This window comes from Microtus ochrogaster, chromosome 1 (genome assembly GCF_000317375.1).
Source record: "Microtus ochrogaster isolate Prairie Vole_2 chromosome 1, MicOch1.0, whole genome shotgun sequence".
Classification (NCBI taxonomy): Eukaryota; Metazoa; Chordata; class Mammalia; order Rodentia; family Cricetidae; genus Microtus; species Microtus ochrogaster.
In genome coordinates, this window is record NC_022009.1 from 111,584,756 (window position 1) to 111,605,276 (window position 20,521).

The 20,521-nt window shown below is 44.9% G+C and overlaps 1 protein-coding gene across 2 annotated transcripts in view; it reads left to right on the plus strand.

Annotated features, from left to right (window-relative positions):
* Kcnab1 (potassium voltage-gated channel subfamily A member regulatory beta subunit 1) overlaps positions 1-20,521 on the plus strand; it is a 352,108-nt gene that overhangs the window by 312,645 nt on the left and 18,942 nt on the right. For both annotated transcript variants that reach the window (XM_005344063.2, XM_005344065.3), the window contains exons 9-11: positions 18,040-18,125; positions 18,757-18,877; positions 19,937-20,031. In XM_005344063.2, coding sequence (XP_005344120.1) covers positions 18,040-18,125; positions 18,757-18,877; positions 19,937-20,031 — 302 coding nt within the window. The remainder of the gene's footprint in view (positions 1-18,039; positions 18,126-18,756; positions 18,878-19,936; positions 20,032-20,521) is intronic.

Consider the following 20,521-nt stretch of genomic DNA (forward strand, 5'->3'; position numbering starts at 1 on the left):
AACTCCAGGGTCTGGAGGGGACTGCGCATGCCTGTAACTCCAGGGTCTGGAGGGGACTGCGCATGCCTGTAACTCCAGGGTCTGGAGGGGCGGAGACCGCGCATGCCTGTAACTCCAGGGTCTGGAGGGGCGGAGGCAGGCAGGTCCCAGGAGCTGGCTACCCTGATCAAACTGATGAGATTCACGTTCGGTGAGAAGGAGCAATGCAGAGAGACTGATAGAACAGAACACCAGACGTCTTTCTCTGGCCTCTACTTATAACCGCACACACATACATATGCAAACTTTCACATACCACACATATATAAACAAATGAAGAGAATGCGTGAATCACATCATTTGTCAAATCCACTCAAATATAGCACAAGAAGAAACAGAGAGCCGACAGGGATGGCTGAAGCAATTAGGACTGAAACGTGGAAAGACCCAGATGCCCAAATCTTAGGCTACTCCGAGGCCCTGGGGTCTTTTCTCTCTCTCTTCCTCCTTGGCCTTCCTCGGAGTGATGCGGCTGTAGGGATCAGATGTGAGATTTGAACAATAGCACTTGGTAGAGCACCTGGGTTAGGGCTTGGAGTTTGGAAACCCACAGGGACAAGTCAGCTGGCCAATAGCTGCGGTTCACCCATCCGCTGTAAATGCTTCAGGACTGTTTGCAGGTCTTATGCAATGCACGGTCAAGGCTGGAAGGGAGGCCAGTTGCCGGCTAACTGAGGATCTTCTTATGTTTCATTTGTACTCAGATTTCAAAAACACACTCAGGAGACTAGAAGGACACCTCAGTGGCTCACTTGCTACCCTTGCAGAGGACACGGGTTCAGTTCCCAGCACTCGCATGGTGGCTTACAAACGTCAGTCACTCCAGCTCCAGGGCACCTGGTGTTCTCTGGTCTCTGTGAATACCAGGCACACATGTGGCGCACGTATATACATGCAGGCAAAGCACTCACATACATAAAATAAAAATAATTTTAAAAATTAAAACACAAATTTGTTGTGAATGGCACATATCCCCATTCTTTCCTTTCTATGCCTTGGCTACAAAATTAGTAGTTACTACTAACAATCACTTGACTTCTAGTTACGTGACTACTAGTTACTTGACTACTAGTTACACGACTACTAGTTACTTGACTACTATCACACGGTAATTACCAATTTTAAGGGGCCTCAGAGTCTGCACGGCACACACCCAGACACCAAATTCTCAGCACATAGAAGGTTTATTTATCCCTCCCTGGGTGGGGGTGGACAGAGGCTGCATCTGGATAGGGCAAAGGCAGAGGCAGATGTTCTCTGCAATAGTGGTTTTTAAAGATAAAGAAGAGGAGGCATGCTAGAATGAGCTGGGAAGTCCTGATTGGACCCGTAAGCCAATATAGTCAAGCAATGAATTTCAGTTGTTGGACCTTGGTGTTTTGATTGTTGGACCCTGAAATTTGGTCAGGCATAAAGATGTGGTCAAATAAGGGAACAGAACTTGGGGGCTAGCTTTAGGGATCTAATCTAATGGTTTAGCAAGAGAAAGGGGGAGAAGGGCAAGACCCTCTGTTGTCAAGTTTGTAATGTTTGGGCCTGTTAGAGAGCCTGTCACTCATCCTGTTTTGTGAATTCTGCCTCCATCTCCCAGGCTGCTAGCTTTCCACCTGGTGTCATTCACTCCTTGTTTGTTCTTCCTGGAGAGCATGCAATAAGGTCACGGTACAGAGTTCACATTGGATGGCTGGCATGCTACTTCACACAAAGTCTGGTGAAAAGTGCCCCAGAGTTAGGAGAGCTCTGAAGAGTTTTGTACCTGGCTCACTGGCTAACACTGTTTTTCCAGATCTGTGGTGTGAGAAGGTAGCTTCAGAAGAATTACAGGATGCTGAAGAGATAAGGTTGCCAACTCTGAAGGGTATATGCGGGGAGCTGATGTAGTAAACTACTTCCTCAAGTTCAGTTCTTAGTCATACAGTGCTATGGTTGGAGAGCAGGCTCCTAATGTCATTCTGTAAAATCTTGGTGGGAATGGATGGTCTCGAGAAAGGGTATGAGTATATTCTATGCCACTTAGCAACTTCCTATATCTTCTCTCCCGTTTCTACCTCTTTTTTCTCTCCATCTTTATTCAGTTGTAAAAATGAAGCGATTCAGCCCCTAATAGAACATTCAGGAAAAGAAACAAGGTGGGCTCCATGTCTTCTCTAGCTGTGGACCCCACCAGGTTTAAATGTTGGTGTCTTTTTGTTCCTCATCTCTTTTCCTTAAGCCGCTTTCCACTACAGAGATGGAGAGAGAGAGGGGGACGGGGTGGAGGGAGACAGAAGGCGTCTGCTCGCCCCAGCTGTCAGGTGAAAGACAGAACTGTGTTCTCCTGTGACTCATGTGCCCTTTCTTCTGAGAGATGTCAGTTCCCTGAGAAACAGCGGGAGATGCGACAGGATTTCACTCAATATTCTGAGGAGCACACTGACTCACTCTCGGGAGAATACATTTCTAGAGGTTCCTCGTTGCACCCCTGCAGATCTGCATGCGGCATGCACAGGACTGGAGGCTAACGTCACCCACACTGGTGCTCTAGCCTGCCCAGGTGGGGGCTGCATATCTTAGTGGCATTGCCTCTAAAGGTTCCATAGCATGCATGTTTAATGGGGTGAGCAGGGGCCTGTGCACAGCCCCGAATCTGTAATCCCCCCCCCCCGCAGTGGCAATGGGATTAGCAAATACTTCACGATCCCTTTCTTATTTTCTGTACAAAAAGAGTAAGGGAGTGAGTTGTTTTGCTAAGTTTCTGGGTGTTTCTCGTATGCTGAGAAGACACAGTGAGAGGACGTAGGTGTCCCATGGGTGTCTGGATGAGTGGCTTAGACCTCCTCTCCAATTCTCATTTATAAATAGGAAGAATGGAAAAATCACATTCTCTTCCAAACATCGTTGTGAAGAACTATGTTTGTTTAAATGGAAACGTCCTAGAAACTGTAATACCCAGCATAAATATTTCAATGTGCTTATTGGTGTTACATATGTTTATGTTTTAAAGATTTTCTATACATAAGATGAGGTCAGTTTGTAGGCAGAGGCCACTTGTTCATTCCTGGCTGCCAAACCATGAAATAATCAAACAGAAACTATATTATTTGCAATACGGTTTGGCCAATAGCTTAATTGTATTTCTGGATTACTCTTATATCTTAAATTAGCTCATTTCTCTTATTGTATATTTTACCACAAGGATCGAGGCCTACCAGCAAGGTTCCAGCTTGCATCTTGCATCTTTCTTTTCTGTCAGCTCCATGGCTTCTCACTGACTCTGCCTTCTTTCTCCCAGCATTCAGTTTAGTTTTCCCACCTAGCTCTATTCTGCTAAGCCACTGGCCGAAACAGCTTTATTCATTAACCAATAAAAGCAACACATATATAGAAGGAGCTCCCACACCAAGAGTTTCAGCTAGGTCTGAAGACACAATCAAAATATCAGAAGGAGGGGACAAGCCATTTCTACATTTTTTTATAGGAAAAGGTTGAAAGCTGGTTCCATGATTTTTTTTCTTCCCCATCTTTTTGAGAAAATTAAAAATTACAGAAAAATCAGAAGAATGAACACCTGCTATGCTTCTCCTGCATGTATGAAGCTGCTATGGGCTTTGTCCGTTCTTGCTCACTGTGAACATGTCAGACATGAATGCTTTCTCTGGTATCTTCTCACTGCAAAGCAGTGCTCATATGACAACGCCACAGGCATCACACGCAAGACATCAATACACTCCCATAACATAGCACTCGAGGCGTGTTCCTATTTCCTTCATTTCCTTTATGGGATTTGTTTGTATTGGTTTTTGTTTGGATTGTTTTGTTTTGTGTTTTCTTTGTGTGTGTGTGTGTGTATTTTCTTGAGAAGGAAGCGGAAACACAATTTGAGTGAAAATCTCCCCGTGAGTGAGACGGATGCAGTGGAGTGTCGTTGAGTAGAGCCCTTGGCTAGCTTGAGTGAGACCCCGGCTTCAAACCCCAGCACTGAAACAGGAGAGGGAGAAAATAAGATTCCTACAGTGTTGTATAGGATTTTTTGCTCTGACTATTCAATCTCTTTTCATCTTAAATGCTTTCTCTACCCTATGTTCTCTTTGACCAAACAACCAAAACACCCTGGGAGTTATTTTGGAGAATGCCCCCAACCTCAGTCTAATCGCTTCTCATGATCAGATTGGGCTAAGCGTTTTTGGTAAGAACACTTCACAGGTGTTCCCCAGTGTCTCTCTCTAAGGTTCAAGAAGGCTCACTGTGTCCCACTATTGCTGAGTTCAAGGGAACCTTGCAGGGTGTAGCCTGACAGGCATTCCCCCACCTTGGCACCATTTCCTTGAAATCCTGTGAAGGGCTGAGACCAGTCTTACTGCTGGCACCAGCTGTTGCGGAGCAGCTGAGCGATGGTGACATCCTGATGCCACTTACGACCAAAATTCTTCTATAATAGGAGCTCTCCTTTTACCCCCCTCTCCACTCGGCTTCATGAATCTGGAGGTGACTCTAGCATAAGAATATGAAGCTCATGAGAGCAGGGAGGAGAAGGGATCCGGTGGAGAATGTTAACTCTGAGGAAGCCACTCTCTTTCCCAGAAAGATCAAACTGTCAAGATCTGTGAGCTCCACCAGCCCCAGCTGGGGTGGGGGGTGGGGTACTGGTCCTTCACCACAACCCTGATTGAGGTGGGAAGTTTCAGAGTCTTTGGGTTTTCAATGTAACTTTTTTGGCCGAGGAGCACAGTGATTTGGGACCTGGCTTTTGTCTGGAAAAATCCAGAAGTGGATTGTGGGGCTGACCATCTGCCTTGATGGCACAGCTAGCTAAGTACTGCCCTCCTGGGGGTGACAGGGTGCTCAGGTGAAGGCCTCTTAGAGGGTGTCTAGAATCGGGGCCAAGGATAGGGAGGGGTACAGAGAGTAGGAAAATATGGAAACCCACCATACTCCAAGCGACTCTCACATCCTAGGCTGTACAGGCTCCAGATAGGGAGAGGGAGAAAAATTCTAACTTAGACTGTTAATTAAACCTATGAAGGATATGTTTAGTGCTTAAAGTTATCTGCAAAATGCTTAAGGACAGGCAGAAAAGTTCCGGGACAAGTGTGGAATTTCACTGGGGCCAAGGGAATCAAGACCAAAAGGCAATGCAAAAAGTGAGACCAAATGATTGCATTACCAGTCATGTTCACGCCATATATTTTATATATTTTAATACATAATTTTAAAACTATCTGACTTCAATTCCACATGCAAAAAAAATGACTTTCTATTACTTCTAGAAAACATGCTTACTTCATAACAAAATTCCATTCTATCCCAGATAACCAGAGTGCAAGAGTGCTATGGCTTCACATTCAAACTTCCACAGACTACAGAGGGGGTATTTGGCCACGTTCGCAGTATTTATACACTATAGGTAGGCATCACTCATACCTATCGTTACACTCCACAAACCCTCCTGAGGAGACACCTAGGTGTGCCACTCCAATGTAACTACTGCCAGTGTTGGGGGCCTAGAAAGCATGCCCCGAAACCTCAGGCTCTCAATCTGAAACACACCCATCCTGTCCACCACATCTCCACGCTGGGCTCTAGCTTCAGAAAGGAGATCCGTGAGGCTGACTGCCTTCAGCTGACCCAACCATACAAAAATAATGAAAACTAAACAAGAATACTGTTTTGAACTTAACTTTCAAAATCCAAATATAGGCCATACCTGACGTACACAAGGAGACCAGGTTGTGAGTTTTAAAAACCAGCAGACAGGAGGACTTGTGCAGAGCAGTCGGGAGGGAAAGAAAGTATCACCAACATTGTCATTTATTGGGAGAAATGAAGCATATCCCATCATTGGCTTTGAAACTGAAAGCAATGTAGAACAAACCCAATGTCCCACTAGAAATGACTATTTTTTTATAAAACGAGACAAAGAAAATACCTATGACAAGAATTCACATAAAACAAAACAGACGGGAAGTTGGAAATATTAAAACAAGATAATCTTAAGAAAAGAAGGATGCAGTTTTGTTTCTTCCTCCCATTTCCCCACTCTCTTTCCCAGAAAGATCAAACTGTCAAGATCTTTTCTCGAAACACCAAAAGGGTTCATTTAAAATGTCACCATATGAAACTCAGGGTAGCCCAATCAAGAACCACTGGAGAGTACAGGACCCATGTCCAAAGATGGCCCTCTCAGCTACTGTTGACTGCATGCCAACTACATACCATGGCACGCACAGGCATTATAAAGAGAAGAAAGCCTCGCCCTGTGGGACAGATGAAATCTAGAAGAGGAGGTAAGAAACAAACAGTATGACGGTAAAAAGTTCAATAAGAAGACACCTAGCAGAGGGACATGCTATGGAGGAGAGAAAGCAAGCGAGGAGGAAAGAAATGCTCACAGAGCTGCCAGTGACCAGAGAGAGACGTCTGCATATGACACTTCCCTAGGCAACACCATGCAAGTAGGGTGCCCTAGCAACTTTTTTTTCTCCAAGAAGCTTACATTGTACACCCCAGAACCTTGGCTGGGAAGAGACTGGCTGATTTACTACTGTCCCAGGGAAAAGTGCTTGGTTTTGGTTTGTTTGTTTGTTTGTTTAATGCAGTATCTCTTTTGTTTATTCTTTGACAGTTTTTTTTTGGGGGGGGGGTTTCGAGACAGGGTTTCTCTGTGGTTTTGGAGCCTGTCCTGGAACTAGCTCTGTAGACCAGGCTGGTCTCGAACTCACAGAGATCCGCCTGCCTCTGCCTCCCGAGTGCTGGGATTAAAGGCGTGCGCCACCACTGCCCGGCTCTTTGACAGTTTTGTACACCCGAAACTCCCCTCTCCCACCTACTCCAGGAGTCCCCAAAACATCTTTTCCCCATGCCTCTTTTTTAGCAATTTACTCATTTTCCTTTGGTCCCAGTTCCCTCCTGTAGAAAGCAACAATAACCGCCTATTTGATAAAACTGTCCTGAGGAATCAATTCTTTAATAAACGCAAAGTGTTTAGAACATTGCCAGGAACAGCGCTAGTGCTATGTAAGTGTGAACTATTATTTTTAACACCCTAGGTGTGACAGGGGATCTTTAACATTGTCGCAAAGTGGCTTCATAAATCTAGAATGAAAATAGGCAAACATTCAGAACATTAAAAAAAAACTCTGTCAAACCACTTCCTGTACCTGATTAGAACAATTTTCTTTGAGGGACAGTATATCACACCTTCTCTGTCCCCAACACATTCCTGTGGCTCTGCCTCAAGAGCAGGCATGCCTTTCCCCTGAAGGGCAAGGAAGTGTTTGTGCATGTCACAGGTGAGCGTGAGGTCAGTGGAGCAGAACAAGAGCCAGGATAAACACGAGACACTTTTCCTCTGCGTCAATCTTACCCAAAGATTTATGAAGGAAATACTGCCGTCTTAAATCTTTATTATGGTATGCAATAGAAAGCTTGCCTACATTTTTGTCCTAAAGCCAAAGCTGTCTAATAGAGCTGTGTGTATGGCCATTTTCAGAGAGGAAGCCCTGACATATCCTTAAAAATACTCACTAAATCCATCCTTAACAGAGGATCCTATGAGATAAAATAGGAGAACTGGCATTTTTGAGTGAAGGGTGGGGGAAGAACCTCACAAATAGGAAGGGAAGCCCCAAAGAAAGACTTGGCATAAGCAGACGTTATGCAGAGTGGTGAAATGGGGACAAGGCATAAAGTACAGGACATTTAAGGACAGGCCCACCCAGGCCAGGTGTGCTTGTCACATCTTTTGCATCACAGATTCCCTGCATCCATCACTGAATTAATCCGTTGATAGAGGCAAAGCACTTGTGGCCAAATCACTTTCCAAAAGCCCCGCCTCTGTCTGCCTCAAGGACCAAAACCACCGACGCCCAAGCCTTTGCTCATCTCGTGCACAAACTATAAACAACAGGCCAGTCTCCTAACAGCTCTGCAGTGCGAGCTGCCCAGCCCCCACCCGGGGCAGCCTCGTGTTTTTATAGACGCAGCCGGTAAGAGTATTACACGGTTAGTCGCTCCTCTTGACCAGGTGGTTTAGCTAACAAAAGCCTGAGAAAGTTATTTTACTCTGACGCCTCAAGTTTAAAAGCCGCCTTTTGGTTACCGGATACCAGGCAGATGTAGACGAGCAGGAGAGAGCCAAAATGGATTAAGGGCTGCCAGGAGCTGCCTGGGATGTAAGAGGAGAAGGTTTTAATGTCATTAAGATGAAGATAGCTTCACTTGCAGACATCTCCCCGCGACAGGACCAAAGAGACAGCAAGCGCAGACTATTAAAAGGGCAATAAAGACTGCTTCCTTTGGATCATTAAACTGGATTTGCCGGTAGCAAATTTCATTAGGGTCGATATCTTCTCTGCCCTGATCAATCTCTGCCACATTGTTTGCCTTATTCTTTCATCCACAAGACAGCGTGCCTTTTAAAATATAGTTAAAAGCCTGTCCCCAGCAGCGGATACACAGAGAGCTGTAGGATAAAAGGGTCCAGACAGCATAATAGAAGAAGAAGCTATGTGTCAAGATTCTGCATCCGTCTGTCTGACCAATGAGAATGACGTTCAGGTAACTTAAAACACCGGAAATAAAAGCCTTGAGTCAGTAGCTGTAACGAAATGACGGTTGCTCCCAAACAGAGAAATAGCTATCCCATTGGTAATGGGTACGGGTACAGTAGGTGCCATATAGGACTGGCAGAGCTGGGTAAATTTATTTTTTAGCAGCTCAATGAATGTTTGGAAAATGACTCTTCAGCAATTATTTTGCCCAATGTATTTCCTTTTGACATGCCCAAAGGCTTGTTTCTTCAGTCGATTCAGATAGTACTGCCACTCTCTGTGTTTCAAAGAATACAATAAATATTCTCTCTTGGGCATGAAATACAAATGTGAGTGAAAGGAATAAAAGATGTGTTGTTTCATTTCTTTGGGCATGGAAGTTAAGGGGAAAATTCAAAACTAGCACAAATGAGCCTTCATCCTTCCATGCCTTGATTTCTTCAAACACAAAATGAGATTGTGGCTATACCACTTGCTGTGTCCCCATCCTTGGGGAAATGTAAAGAGGCATCTATTCCCCCCAGATAAGTCACTGATGGCAGAACAAAAGTCTAGCTTGGTGAGCCAATGAGTTTATTGGATTAGTAACAGGAACGTGGGTAGTGGATTACGCACAGGAGCATCGGTGATTCAAAAGTAGCTGTAACATAGAAAGTACATCCCATCATAAGTGACAGCTCAACTCATGAAAGCTACACCCCTGGAATTCTTCTTGCAAGGGCCTCTGCTGACGAGTCTCCTCCTCCACAGCCACCATTTGCCGCTCACATTTAGGAACACATCTGGCTTTGAGAATTTTCTAGGTCAAAAATTATCTTGCCCACATTTTATGATAGGGACTTCATGGCGCATGTACAAATATACTAGCATGAACCACAGTATCCGAGGCCCCAGGAGAAATTAGACAGCCTTCCCCCTAGGAACACACCCTGCAGCAAGCACTTCTCTAACACAGACCCATTCTCAACAAAGAATGCTGGTGTTAGAAAAATGAATTTTAACCCATGAGCCTCCCTGGTAAACTTCCACGCCCATATCCAGTGCTGACTTCCTTTATCAGCTTCTAACTTTCTATATAGATAGACAAAGATGAGGAGATGAGCCTGAAAGAGTAGAGGATCCAGTGGATTTATTTGGGAAAGGACTGAGCAACTGATGGAAGGGAAAAGAAAAAAAATGAAAAGGAAGGGATAGAACCAAAAAGCCTTAAGGCAAGAAAAAAGATCCATTAAGTAGGTAGGTATAGTTTTAATGTGCAGGAACTATATAGAGAATTGTATTAAGCTTTGCATACTTTAAATTTGTAATGTTTATAAGATGATATCATGTATGGGAGACTGAGTGGGGAACCAGACCAAGACTATGAACAGAAAAGCTTAGGGTCTTAAATTTGTCCATTCTGCTAAAATAGATCTATGCCAGCCAAATCTGCCTTCTAAAAGCAAATTAAGCGTTCATAAGAATATTAAAGGCCCAAAAGAGCCTAAAGACTCCTGAAGATGAGGAAGTGGAAGAGAAGGCCTTGATGTTATGTATCAGATGTAAAAGTCTCCCACAGGCTCATGGTCCCCAGCTGATGGCTGTCCTGTGGAAAGTTACAGAATCTCTTGAGTTGGGGCCGACCTACAGGAGCTGGGTCTCTGCAGGGCAGGCTTGAAGTTCCTGTCCTCTCACTGCTTCCTGATCTGCCTAGATACAGGCCAGCTCTTGCTACCACAGCCAGGAGCTGCTCCCAACCCCATGCCTTCCATGCGATGAGGACTGTCCCCTCAGACCGTGAGTGGAATAAGCTACTCCTTCCTACCTTGTGTCGTTTCTCGTCAGATATTTGGACAGGGCAATGAGAAAAGCGAGGAAGTGGCTGCCGGGTCTCAGCACTTGCTATCGCTATCAAACCTCGGTAACTCCTCCTGGCTTGGGGGAACTGACAGCAGGATACAGAGGAACTGACAGAGGATGTCCCCTTATGTGGACATCTGAAATCCAGAGTGCTCCAAAATCCAACACTTTCTGAATGCTGAATGCTTGCAATTTGAAACAGTGGGATGCAACATTCCGTGAGGGATACTCAACCCATGGAGATGCCAGAAACAGGCATTAGCGAGAAGGAAACTTTACCCATAGCAATGTGGCCTAGAAGATAAATTAATTAATTAATTAATTAATTAATTAATTCATACATACATACATACATACATGGGGCAAGGACCAGGCCTTGCATATATCCCAGGAAAGCTACGCCACATTTGTCGATGATAGCTCGCTATCACAATGTGAAAGGGCTAGATATCTGTCACACCACTCAATAGGTGAACTGGGCTGGGTCTTCCCACATCGATCATTACTCAAGAAAATGCACCACAGACTTACCTACAAGCCAATCTGACGGAGGCATTTTCTCAATGGAAGTTCCCTCTTCCCAGATAACCCTACCTTGCTTTAAGTTAGACAAAAAAAAAAAAAATTCTAATACACAGTCAGGGAAAAATGTCTATTTTCTGTTTCTGTGGTAAGAAGAAATAGATGAAACTAGGTCCTTAGGTTGTACCATCTACACACTAAAGTAACTTACAGGTCAGAAATATGACAAGCATAAAACTTAAACATTTTAGTAGACGGCAAAAATAACTTTTCACGTTTTAGTATTTTCCTTTATGTCAGGAGGACACCCCAGATCAGGGGGACAGCTTGCCATCCTAGTTTGTGTTCTATTGCTCTGATTAACATCATGACCAAGAGCAAGGTGGGGAGGAAGGAAGTTAGCTCATCACCGAGGGAAGACGGGGCAAGAGCGCAAGGCAGGAACCTGGAAGCAGAAACTGGAGCTGAGGTTGTGGAGGAACACGGCTTATTAGCTTGCTCATCTTGCTTCTTTATTGTATTTATTATTTATTTATGAGGTTTTCTTGAGACAGGGTTTCTCTGTAGCTTTGGAGACTATCCTGGAACTAGCTCTTGTAGACCAGTCTGACCTCGAACTCACAGAGATCCGCCTGCCTCTGCCTCCTGAGTGCTGGGATTAAAGGCGTGCGCCACCACCAACTGTCTTCAACTTGCTTTCTTATATAACTCAGGACCATTTGCCCAGGGCACCATCCTCAGTGGACTGGAGCCTCCCACATCAATCATTAATCAAGAGAATTCCACACAGATCTAGCTACAGGCCCATCTGATGGAGGCATTTTCCCAGCTGAGTTCTCTCTTCAGATGATCCTAGCTTGTCTCAAGTCAACAGAAAACATAAGTACATCTGTGTTCAAACTATGGAAGTTCCTTTATTACAGGGTGACTTCAGTTACATTGTCAAAGGATATCCTAGCATATGTCGAGAAACACCTTCCCTTAACCTACAGATTAGAGAGCGTGTGGCTTCACAGATACGCCACTTACCGAGAAAAACTTCACAACCCGGGAGTTGAAGTTTGCTTGGGCTTGTTTCTTTAATTCTACCCATTCATTGCCTTGCCCCCAACAAATTTTATTTTAATTAATTGGAATTTGTTCTATTGTTCATTGATCCTAAGACATTTGACTTATTAAATAATTGCTTTGCATTCTCTATTTATCAAAGACACTATCTCTCTTTGATTGGGACAGGACACGTCTCTTTAGATATTACTGCTTAGTATTAAGCAAATGTGGCAATTAGAATCTAATAACTTGAAATCACCAGGTTTTATTGGGAAGATGTCAACTTCTGTCGAAACTTGTGCTGCAATTATTTATTTATTTATTTTATTTATTAAAGATTTCTGTCTCTTCCCCGCCACCACCTCCCATTTCCCTCCCCCTCCCCCAATCAAGTCCCCCTCCCTCATCAGCCCAAAGAGCAATCAGGGTTCTCTGCCCTGTGGGAAGTCCAAGGACCACCCACCTCCATCCAGGTCTAGTAAGGTGAGCATCCAAACTGCCTAGGCTCCCACAAAGCCAGTATGTGCAGTAGGATCAGAAACCCATTGCCATTGTTCTTGAGTTCTCAGTAGTCCTCATTGTCCACTATGTTCAGCTAGTCCTGTTTTATCCCAGGCTTTTTCAGACCCAGGCCAGCTGGCCTTGGTGAGTTCCCAATAGAACAATTTTTTATCCATAGTCTATATAATTACATCTTGGAGAGTATCAGCAGACCAGGAGTCTAGAAGAGAAGTTGGAAGGACCAGATGTGATAATAACATTATTTCAGGGAAACCATGAGTCAAGAGGAGAACTAAAAGATCAGAAAGCTACGTCCAGGGATTGGAGATACGGCACAGCAGTGCACAACTCCAGTTCCAGGTGACCCGATGCTACGTCTTAGACTTTAGACCTAAACTCAGAACAAAATTGCAGAGTTTCCCTCAGACTCAGATCCTGCCCTAGAATGTCGATATGTAAACAGGTGTATTTCTGGAGAAAGCTGAAAAATTTAAAACCAACTTTGATCCCTTGCCTCATCAAGAAAAGCCTGTGAAACCACACAGAATAGAGCCACACCACGTGGCCCACATCCAACTGTCCGCCTGGAAAAGCAGCATTTAGTGACCTGTGACATGTTTGCTGGAAGGGGTGCCTTTCCTGGCTGATTAATTTTCTTTTCTCTTTTTTCTTTTTCCATTACAAAAATATAATACACATTTATGTAAAGCTTGGGAAATACAGAAAAAATGCATCCTAGATACAGTAAATTTGGGTTTTCTCTCAGCACCTCGCAAGCATAGTATGCCAGCATTAAGTCATGCCCAAACCCAATGGACTCCCGGTCTACTGCCTCGCCACAGTCAAAGGAAACTGCAGTCATTGCTGCACAGACTCTGGCTTGATCATTTGTCTCTATGTCCAGGCTCACTTGAGTGACTGCGTGTGACCTAACCGCTAATTTCCATACACTTACGTCCTTAGTCCTCATGCTTCATTGTCCGTACAATCTTAGTATCTGCTCACAGCTCTCAAGGTGTTGGGGCCATTTTCTATTTAGTAGATGGCGACGGAGGCGGGTGTGTAAGCTACCATGATTTATGTGCACTTTGATTTTGAAATTAAAAATATCTATCACCAAAACTTTCTACTCAAAACATTTGTATCCGTTCCTTCGGCATGAAGTGCCATGTTAAACACAGATGAACTGCATTACTGCAAGAAGAACTGTTAAAATGTGAGGGCTGGCTCTCTCTGAGAAGGAACCGAGGCTGCATTCTACACGCAGGCTGTGCAGCTTGGGTTGGTGCTTCAGGGTCACAAGCATCTACGGGCCTGAGCTGCACCAGCCGTGAGTGAATGCCATGGCATCAGTGGATTAATGCCTCTTAATTTTATAGGTGGAAATAAGATACCAAGCAAAATTGAACTAGCAGCTCCAGAGAGAGCCGTCGGTTGAAGAATAAAATTTCAACCTGAGGAAGGTTGGGAAGATCTGACAAAGCCTTGTGACCAATTACATAGCTTTTCTCAAACTTTTGAATATATATATATGTATGTATGTATGTATGCTAGACATACCTATAATCACAGATGGAATCTGTTAATCCAAGCACCCAGGAGACTGAGGCAGCAGGACTTCAAATTTGAAGGCAGTCCGGGCTACCTAGCAAGTTCTAGACCAGGCTGAGCTACATAAAAAGAGACTCTACTCAGAGACAGAAAGGAGAGAGAAAGTGAAAGGGGGGATAAAGTGGGAGACGAGGAGAAAGAAGGAGAGAGGAGGGGCACGAAGTCGCATTATGGAAACTAAAACCAGGTATTTTTATCAGACTCTCCAGTGATCCGGTAGGTGCCAATGTGTATGGGTGCGCACGGGTGTTCATATTACTATCCGCTCACATAAGGACTAAGGCAAAGTTTAAAAGAAGCGCTCTATTAGCTGGACACAGAAGAGAAGGAAGCATGGAGGACGCGGTCATTGACACGGCTTGGGAAGAGCACAGCGAGTGGTAACCAGACTTCAGGTGTCAGAGTGACTGTACCACGTGACTACAATCTGCAGTCCATGTGCGATAAGCTTCTGACTGCTGCTGCAGCCGGTGGCCTGGGAGCTACACTTTGAGACCAGAGGTCCGAGTAACTGAAGCAACCAGGCCAGGTTTCTCAAGTGTTTGTGCCAGGGCCTCAGCCCGATAAACACAATAGACCCACACTAGAGTCTTTGCATGGACAATTTTCAAAGATCCACCTTAGGGATGGGGTAGGAGGTGATGTTGCTTCTAGGGTGCAGGCAGAGCTGGGAACGCAGGGGCTGAGGCTGATGAAAACATCTGGACAGAGAGAGCCAGGATCAGTCCCGGGAAACAGACTTGACCACATTTGCCTGTGTTCTTTCCTGGAGCCCCATGAATGTAGCACCCTAAATACTCATTCTGGTGTCCTTTCTGCACTCAGAGTCAATGCTCTGCTAGTCTAAGCCTTGCGGTGCAGCTCCACGAACCGTCCAGATGCCTCAACAGGCAAAGGCGCTTACTGCAAGATCCATCCATGGGATTCAAAGGTGTTGGAGTAGGAGAACCCACTTCTGACCTACAACATTCACAAACTACCATGGCTGACAAATGTAACTGCACCCCCCACACACACAATACATACATAAAAATGTAACCACCTTTATTTTAAAATCTTACACTTAAATTTCTCTATTATGTTAAAAAATAAATAAAATGAGTTTCCATAATTCACAAGCAAACAGTATGAGTGTCAGGATTTTTTCTTTCAACAATGCTGCCCTCTAGTGTCTTTACAAGTGAGCATCATGTAAAAAATTCACCTGAGCTACCAATAAAATAATTTCCTGCTCGCTAGCAAAATTCAGGGGATTTTTCTTTATAAATCAATCAACCAATCTATAAATAAAATATATAATTCTATTTATATGTAAATATATGAATCAATAAATAATTACTTCAAGAATTTAATTTAAATTTAAGCTGCTACCTATTCGATTCTTCTACAAGTTTTGCTTTGGCTGCTGAGCCTCCTCCACAGACAAGAACTCCTTATACCTCCTTCCCCAGTTCCTCCCTGGCCTCTCTTCAGAGCCACACACAACAGGCAGAAGGTGTGGCCAGCAGCTAAAGGCTTGCGAACCTCCTGCCCACCCTTTTCACTATGTGTGAAGATATCATCAAGAGACCCCCATCTCCCACTGAGCTCCACAAACCCAGCGGGCCCCTGTTTTCAGTAGGGGTGTCCTCCACCCCGAAGCACTCTTCCTCCTCTCTCTCACCCCAATGTTCTCCCCTCCCTTCCCAGTCTCACAATGGGTCTCATTCTAGGTCATTCCCAGTGGCGCCCAGATATTCTCTCACCTCCCCATCTTTAACTAAAACTCTCCCTGAGCATCCCCTGAACTGCTGTTGTCTCTGCCTCATTCATTTGAAGACCCACTGAACGAGTCTGTACAGGCTGTCTCCGAACCTGCCTGCCCTCCATCCTTCCATCTCTCCAGCCTGGTCTAGGGCCCTCACAATGGAACTGAAATGGCTCTCGTGTCTACAGTCACTGTGTATGTGTATGCGTGCGTGTGCATGTGTGTGTGTGTGTGTGTGTGTGTGTGTGCTGCAGACACTATCTGCAGCCTCTGACGTGGTTGTTCCCCGTGTTCCACTCCACAGTTCTCCTTCTTGGCTCTAAAATGCCCCTCCCCGCTGGCTTCTGACCAGTCAGCTGCACAGGGTCCTCTCTGTGACCTCATGCTGGCAGTGAAAACCTCTTCTCTTTTTCTCTTCAGACTTCCACCACTACAACAGCAGTAGGAAAGCTGCGCTCCCTAACACACCAGTGTCCAGCAGGGGCATCATCATCTTGTGTCTTCAGACTCATCAGCTCAACATGCCCTCCAGTGTCACCCACAGCGTCCCCATGCTCCTCACGTCCAAAAGCCTTGCTATGGTCTTTCCCCACAGCCCTCCTCTCTGTAAACAGTCGGGTATCTGGGAGAAGGCCTTGATCCCTTCCTGCCTGCTAAGGGCCACACTCACTCTGTCTTAATTACCAAACCCTCCCGGTCACTCTTTGCCACAGACTCTTCCCAGGGTCCCGTACTCCAGGGCTTCCTCTTTCAGATCCTTCACAGCAGAGGCAGGATGACATTCTGAGATGCAGACTCTGATTACAGGATGTCTCTCATTCCCTTGCCTAAAAATGGCACCGAGTCCACTCAACTCTTAATAACATACAGTTGGTTTGCCCTCCACCAACTTTACCTGAAACTCCAATGCTTCCTTGCTAGGTTCTGCTACCTAGCTTTGCTTCAATCACTGGAACTTACTGAGCTCTGTCTTTCTTTCAGGGCCCTCCGCATGCTTGTCCATCACCCTAAAAATGTCATTCTCCAAACTTCACAAGATGTCCTCATTTTAACGCTTCACATAATTCCCATAATTCCTAGCCCTAACTCAGTAGATCTACCAGCGAATTCCAGGCCAGTCAAGGCTGTCCAGTGACTCCCAAAGAGCAGGAAAGAAGAGCGGGAGAGAGAGAGATGAAATGAGGCAGTGAAAAAAAAGAGAAAAGGAAAAGGAAAAAAGAGAAAGGCATATCTCGATCCCAATTCTATCTTGCCTATCTTGCACAAGGATTCTGTTCTGTAGGACGTCTTATCTATGAGTATTATTTGGGACATAAAGAAGTCTAAGACCTTGACCCTGTAAGTACATCCGGGGACCTGGCATCCTAAGAGTGTAGTTGCCGGGCTTTGTGGAAGCAAAAGAAACCCAATGTTGTCTGAGGGCTTGGCCAGCTTGAACTTGAGGCTCTTCGTTCCTCCAGGTCTGTAGCTCATCTGGCTGGTGCCAAGAGGATTAGTTTAGCTTAGCTCCACCCCTTGGGGAGAGGATTAATCTTCCTGATTAGGAAATGTGATGCTGAACTCAAAGAGGCTAAAGTTTAAGCTGGGTGGGCCCACTGGCAGGCCCTGGTGAAATCAATGACGCCGGTGTCTTAGCACAAAGTTTGGTTCAAAGCAGTCAAGGCCAGGGTGTGTCAAAGTGGGCTCTGAGTCCCTGTGGCTTCGGCTGTTTGTTCGGCATTTTATATGTTTATCTTTCTGCTAGACACACTTATTGAGTCATCTCTATTAAATGGCTATTGAGAATAAGGAGCAGCTCGGCAAATCCACCAAACAGAAGAGACAGGCCGTTCATCCTCTGTGACCGTACATTCTCCAGTCAAAACAAACGCTTTCCCTCCCTTCTCACTTTGTGGACAAGATACTCTGTTCATTTCTCAGAACAAGAACCATTGAGCGACACAAGTAAAGGAAGACCTGTGATGGTCATTACATTTTTAATACTGTTTAATATTGCTGCAAACTGAAAATGAAGTGTCCGTTTACCGAAAAGTACTGTCAAGCCTCCAAACCACTGACGGTGAATGTGTGTTGTCACCAGAGTAAGAGTAACTATGCTAATCAAATAAACACATCAAATTTCTAACTCGTAGAGGGAGAATGGGAAAACACATAGCTCTGTACAGGAGGTGAGTTCATGGGATACTGTTTGGCTTCCCACAGAAATTGTTCGAGCCATGACACACGTGATCAACCAAGGCATGGCAATGTACTGGGGCACCTCGAGGTGGAGCGCGATGGAGATCATGGTGAGTTGATGTCTGGTTTTAATAGCTGCTGAGCACTGCGTCATTGTTGTTTAGAAACCACGTTTAAATTGTAATCTCTTCTGAGACTTTTTTCACAATGCCATGGCGCTAGAATTTTAGGGTCTGTTCCACCATTAGGGAGACGGCTGGCAGGGCTGGAGCCCAGCAGTTTAGAACAAACCCAAGGGGCCAGATCTCCAGTAGGAATCATGTTTTAGCATGTTCTTTGCTGGCAAAAAAGAAAAAAAGCATGTAGAACTTCAAAGCTAATGAGATATGGGAATAGAGTCTTCTAGCTTTCTGACAATCAGCTTGTTGGAAATTATTCTGCTCATAACATGCCACTTAGAGAGACCACTTCTTTCTGGGGGTTTATCTGAGTTTTATCTGAGAACCTAACCATATTCAAATAAAATCTTCTTCATAATACACAATTCGAGCTTTGACTAATTCGCCCCTGACTTTACTGAGTCTAAACTTCCCAAAGAATAATAAAGATTTCTCACGCTGGGCGCCTCTCTTGGTAAGGCTTATGACCAGAGCTGTGCACGAGCCCTGTGGAAATGCATCGCATGAAGCTCCAGTGCTCACCAGCAGCAGCAGCTCAGCTGCAATCTCTTCTGTTCCCTAGGAGGCTTATTCTGTCGCACGACAGTTCAACATGATCCCACCCGTCTGTGAACAAGCCGAGTACCATCTTTTCCAGAGAGAGAAGGTGGAGGTCCAGCTGCCAGAGCTCTACCATAAAATAGGTAACCTTCAAAATCGTATCTGATCATTCTTCGCAATATGAGGATCAATGATTGGGGGAGGGTGTCAGGAAAATGCTTTCCCAAGGGTTCCTAATTAATGTAACACAGAGATGATGAGAACCAAGCATCTCAGAGACTGTGGCAGAATCAGCTGGGCCGGGGCTGGTCTACAGGTACCGTGACGGCAATCACAGAGTTGTAAATTGACTGTCATGGATACACTCAGCAGGGGTTCGAAACCATAAACATGCATTGGTGAGGAGACTGGGTAGCCTTTCCAAAGCATATAGATACCCACATGTCTCTCGTGCTGTGCCCGGGACCGGGTAAGACAGAAGGAATTCAACAAACAACAAGTCAGGACAATTGGACTGTGTGGAAGCAGTGCCCAGGCTGGGATATTGTTTGTGTGGAAGCAGAGCCTGGGTGGGGATGTAGAGACAATACAAACACCAGAAATTTGGATATTAGAAATATCAATAACCCACATTCTTCACAATATGATAATCAATGATTTGGGAGGGGCTAGGAAAATGCTTTCCCAAATGTCCCTGACTAATGTACTATAGAGATGACAAGAACTAGGCTTATATGCCAAAGCCATTTCCAAAGATTACTTTTTCCAAACGCTGAATCAAAAACAACACAAACTCAACAACAGCTGGTGCTGTTTCTGCCGTGTGCCAGGCTGTGCTCCTGCTAGGTGCCAGGTGTCATTGGGCCCTAGTGGACAAGTGAAGCCCCGGCTCTTTGCAAGTAGACGCTCTTTTCTCTCGGTCTACGAATTGTGGCCATGAAAAAGTCATGAATAAGCCATATTTTCGGGTTCACTTATATGGCTCACTCCCAGGAACAGACAGTACATGTTTAATTGGTTTATAAAAGATTGAGGCACACTTTGTAAGTCCTAAGCTGTAATGGAAAGACGAATGCTGGTATTAACTCATTTATCTGGCCAGCTTTCCTCTAGAACGGACAGAGTTCTGTTTAAACACACCCTCACTTTTGGTCCCACTTGGCACAGCAATTTTCTGTGACTGTGTTGTTTTTCCCCCACAGGGGTTGGTGCAATGACATGGTCTCCGCTTGCCTGTGGAATTATTTCTGGAAAATACGGAAATGGGGTGCCAGAAAGTTCTAGAGCTTCACTCAAGGTATTTTCCTCAATTTTAGGAAAGTCTCAGGGAGGGCAGAAGGGAAGAAGATGGATGAGAAGGAGCAGAGCTGTGGTCCAGGGCTTCCCAGCTTAAGCACACTGCAGCCTTGGCCTGCCATGGCCTCTGGCAGGGCCCCCACAGCCTGCCCAGGTCTCTGCTGCTGGCGACAGATCAGTCAGCCCTTCATAATCTGCCTGCACAGAGAATTTGTCTCTAAGGACGGACAGAAAAGTGGCCAGTGACTTGCAAACTCAAATCCCTACATTCTTACCTATTCTTATATTAAAGGAGGTATTTCATTCCTTGTCTAGAAGTGACAAAATTTAAAATCCCTTTTCTATCTAAGAGGATTTAATTTTCCTTTTCTGAGAAAACAAAACTTAACCCGTAAGGGCTTAATCCATTCGAGGGAAACAGCTGTAGCCAAGTAAGGCTTGAGGTTGGCTTACATTTCCTACTGCACTTGGGAACTGGGGAAAGAAAGAAA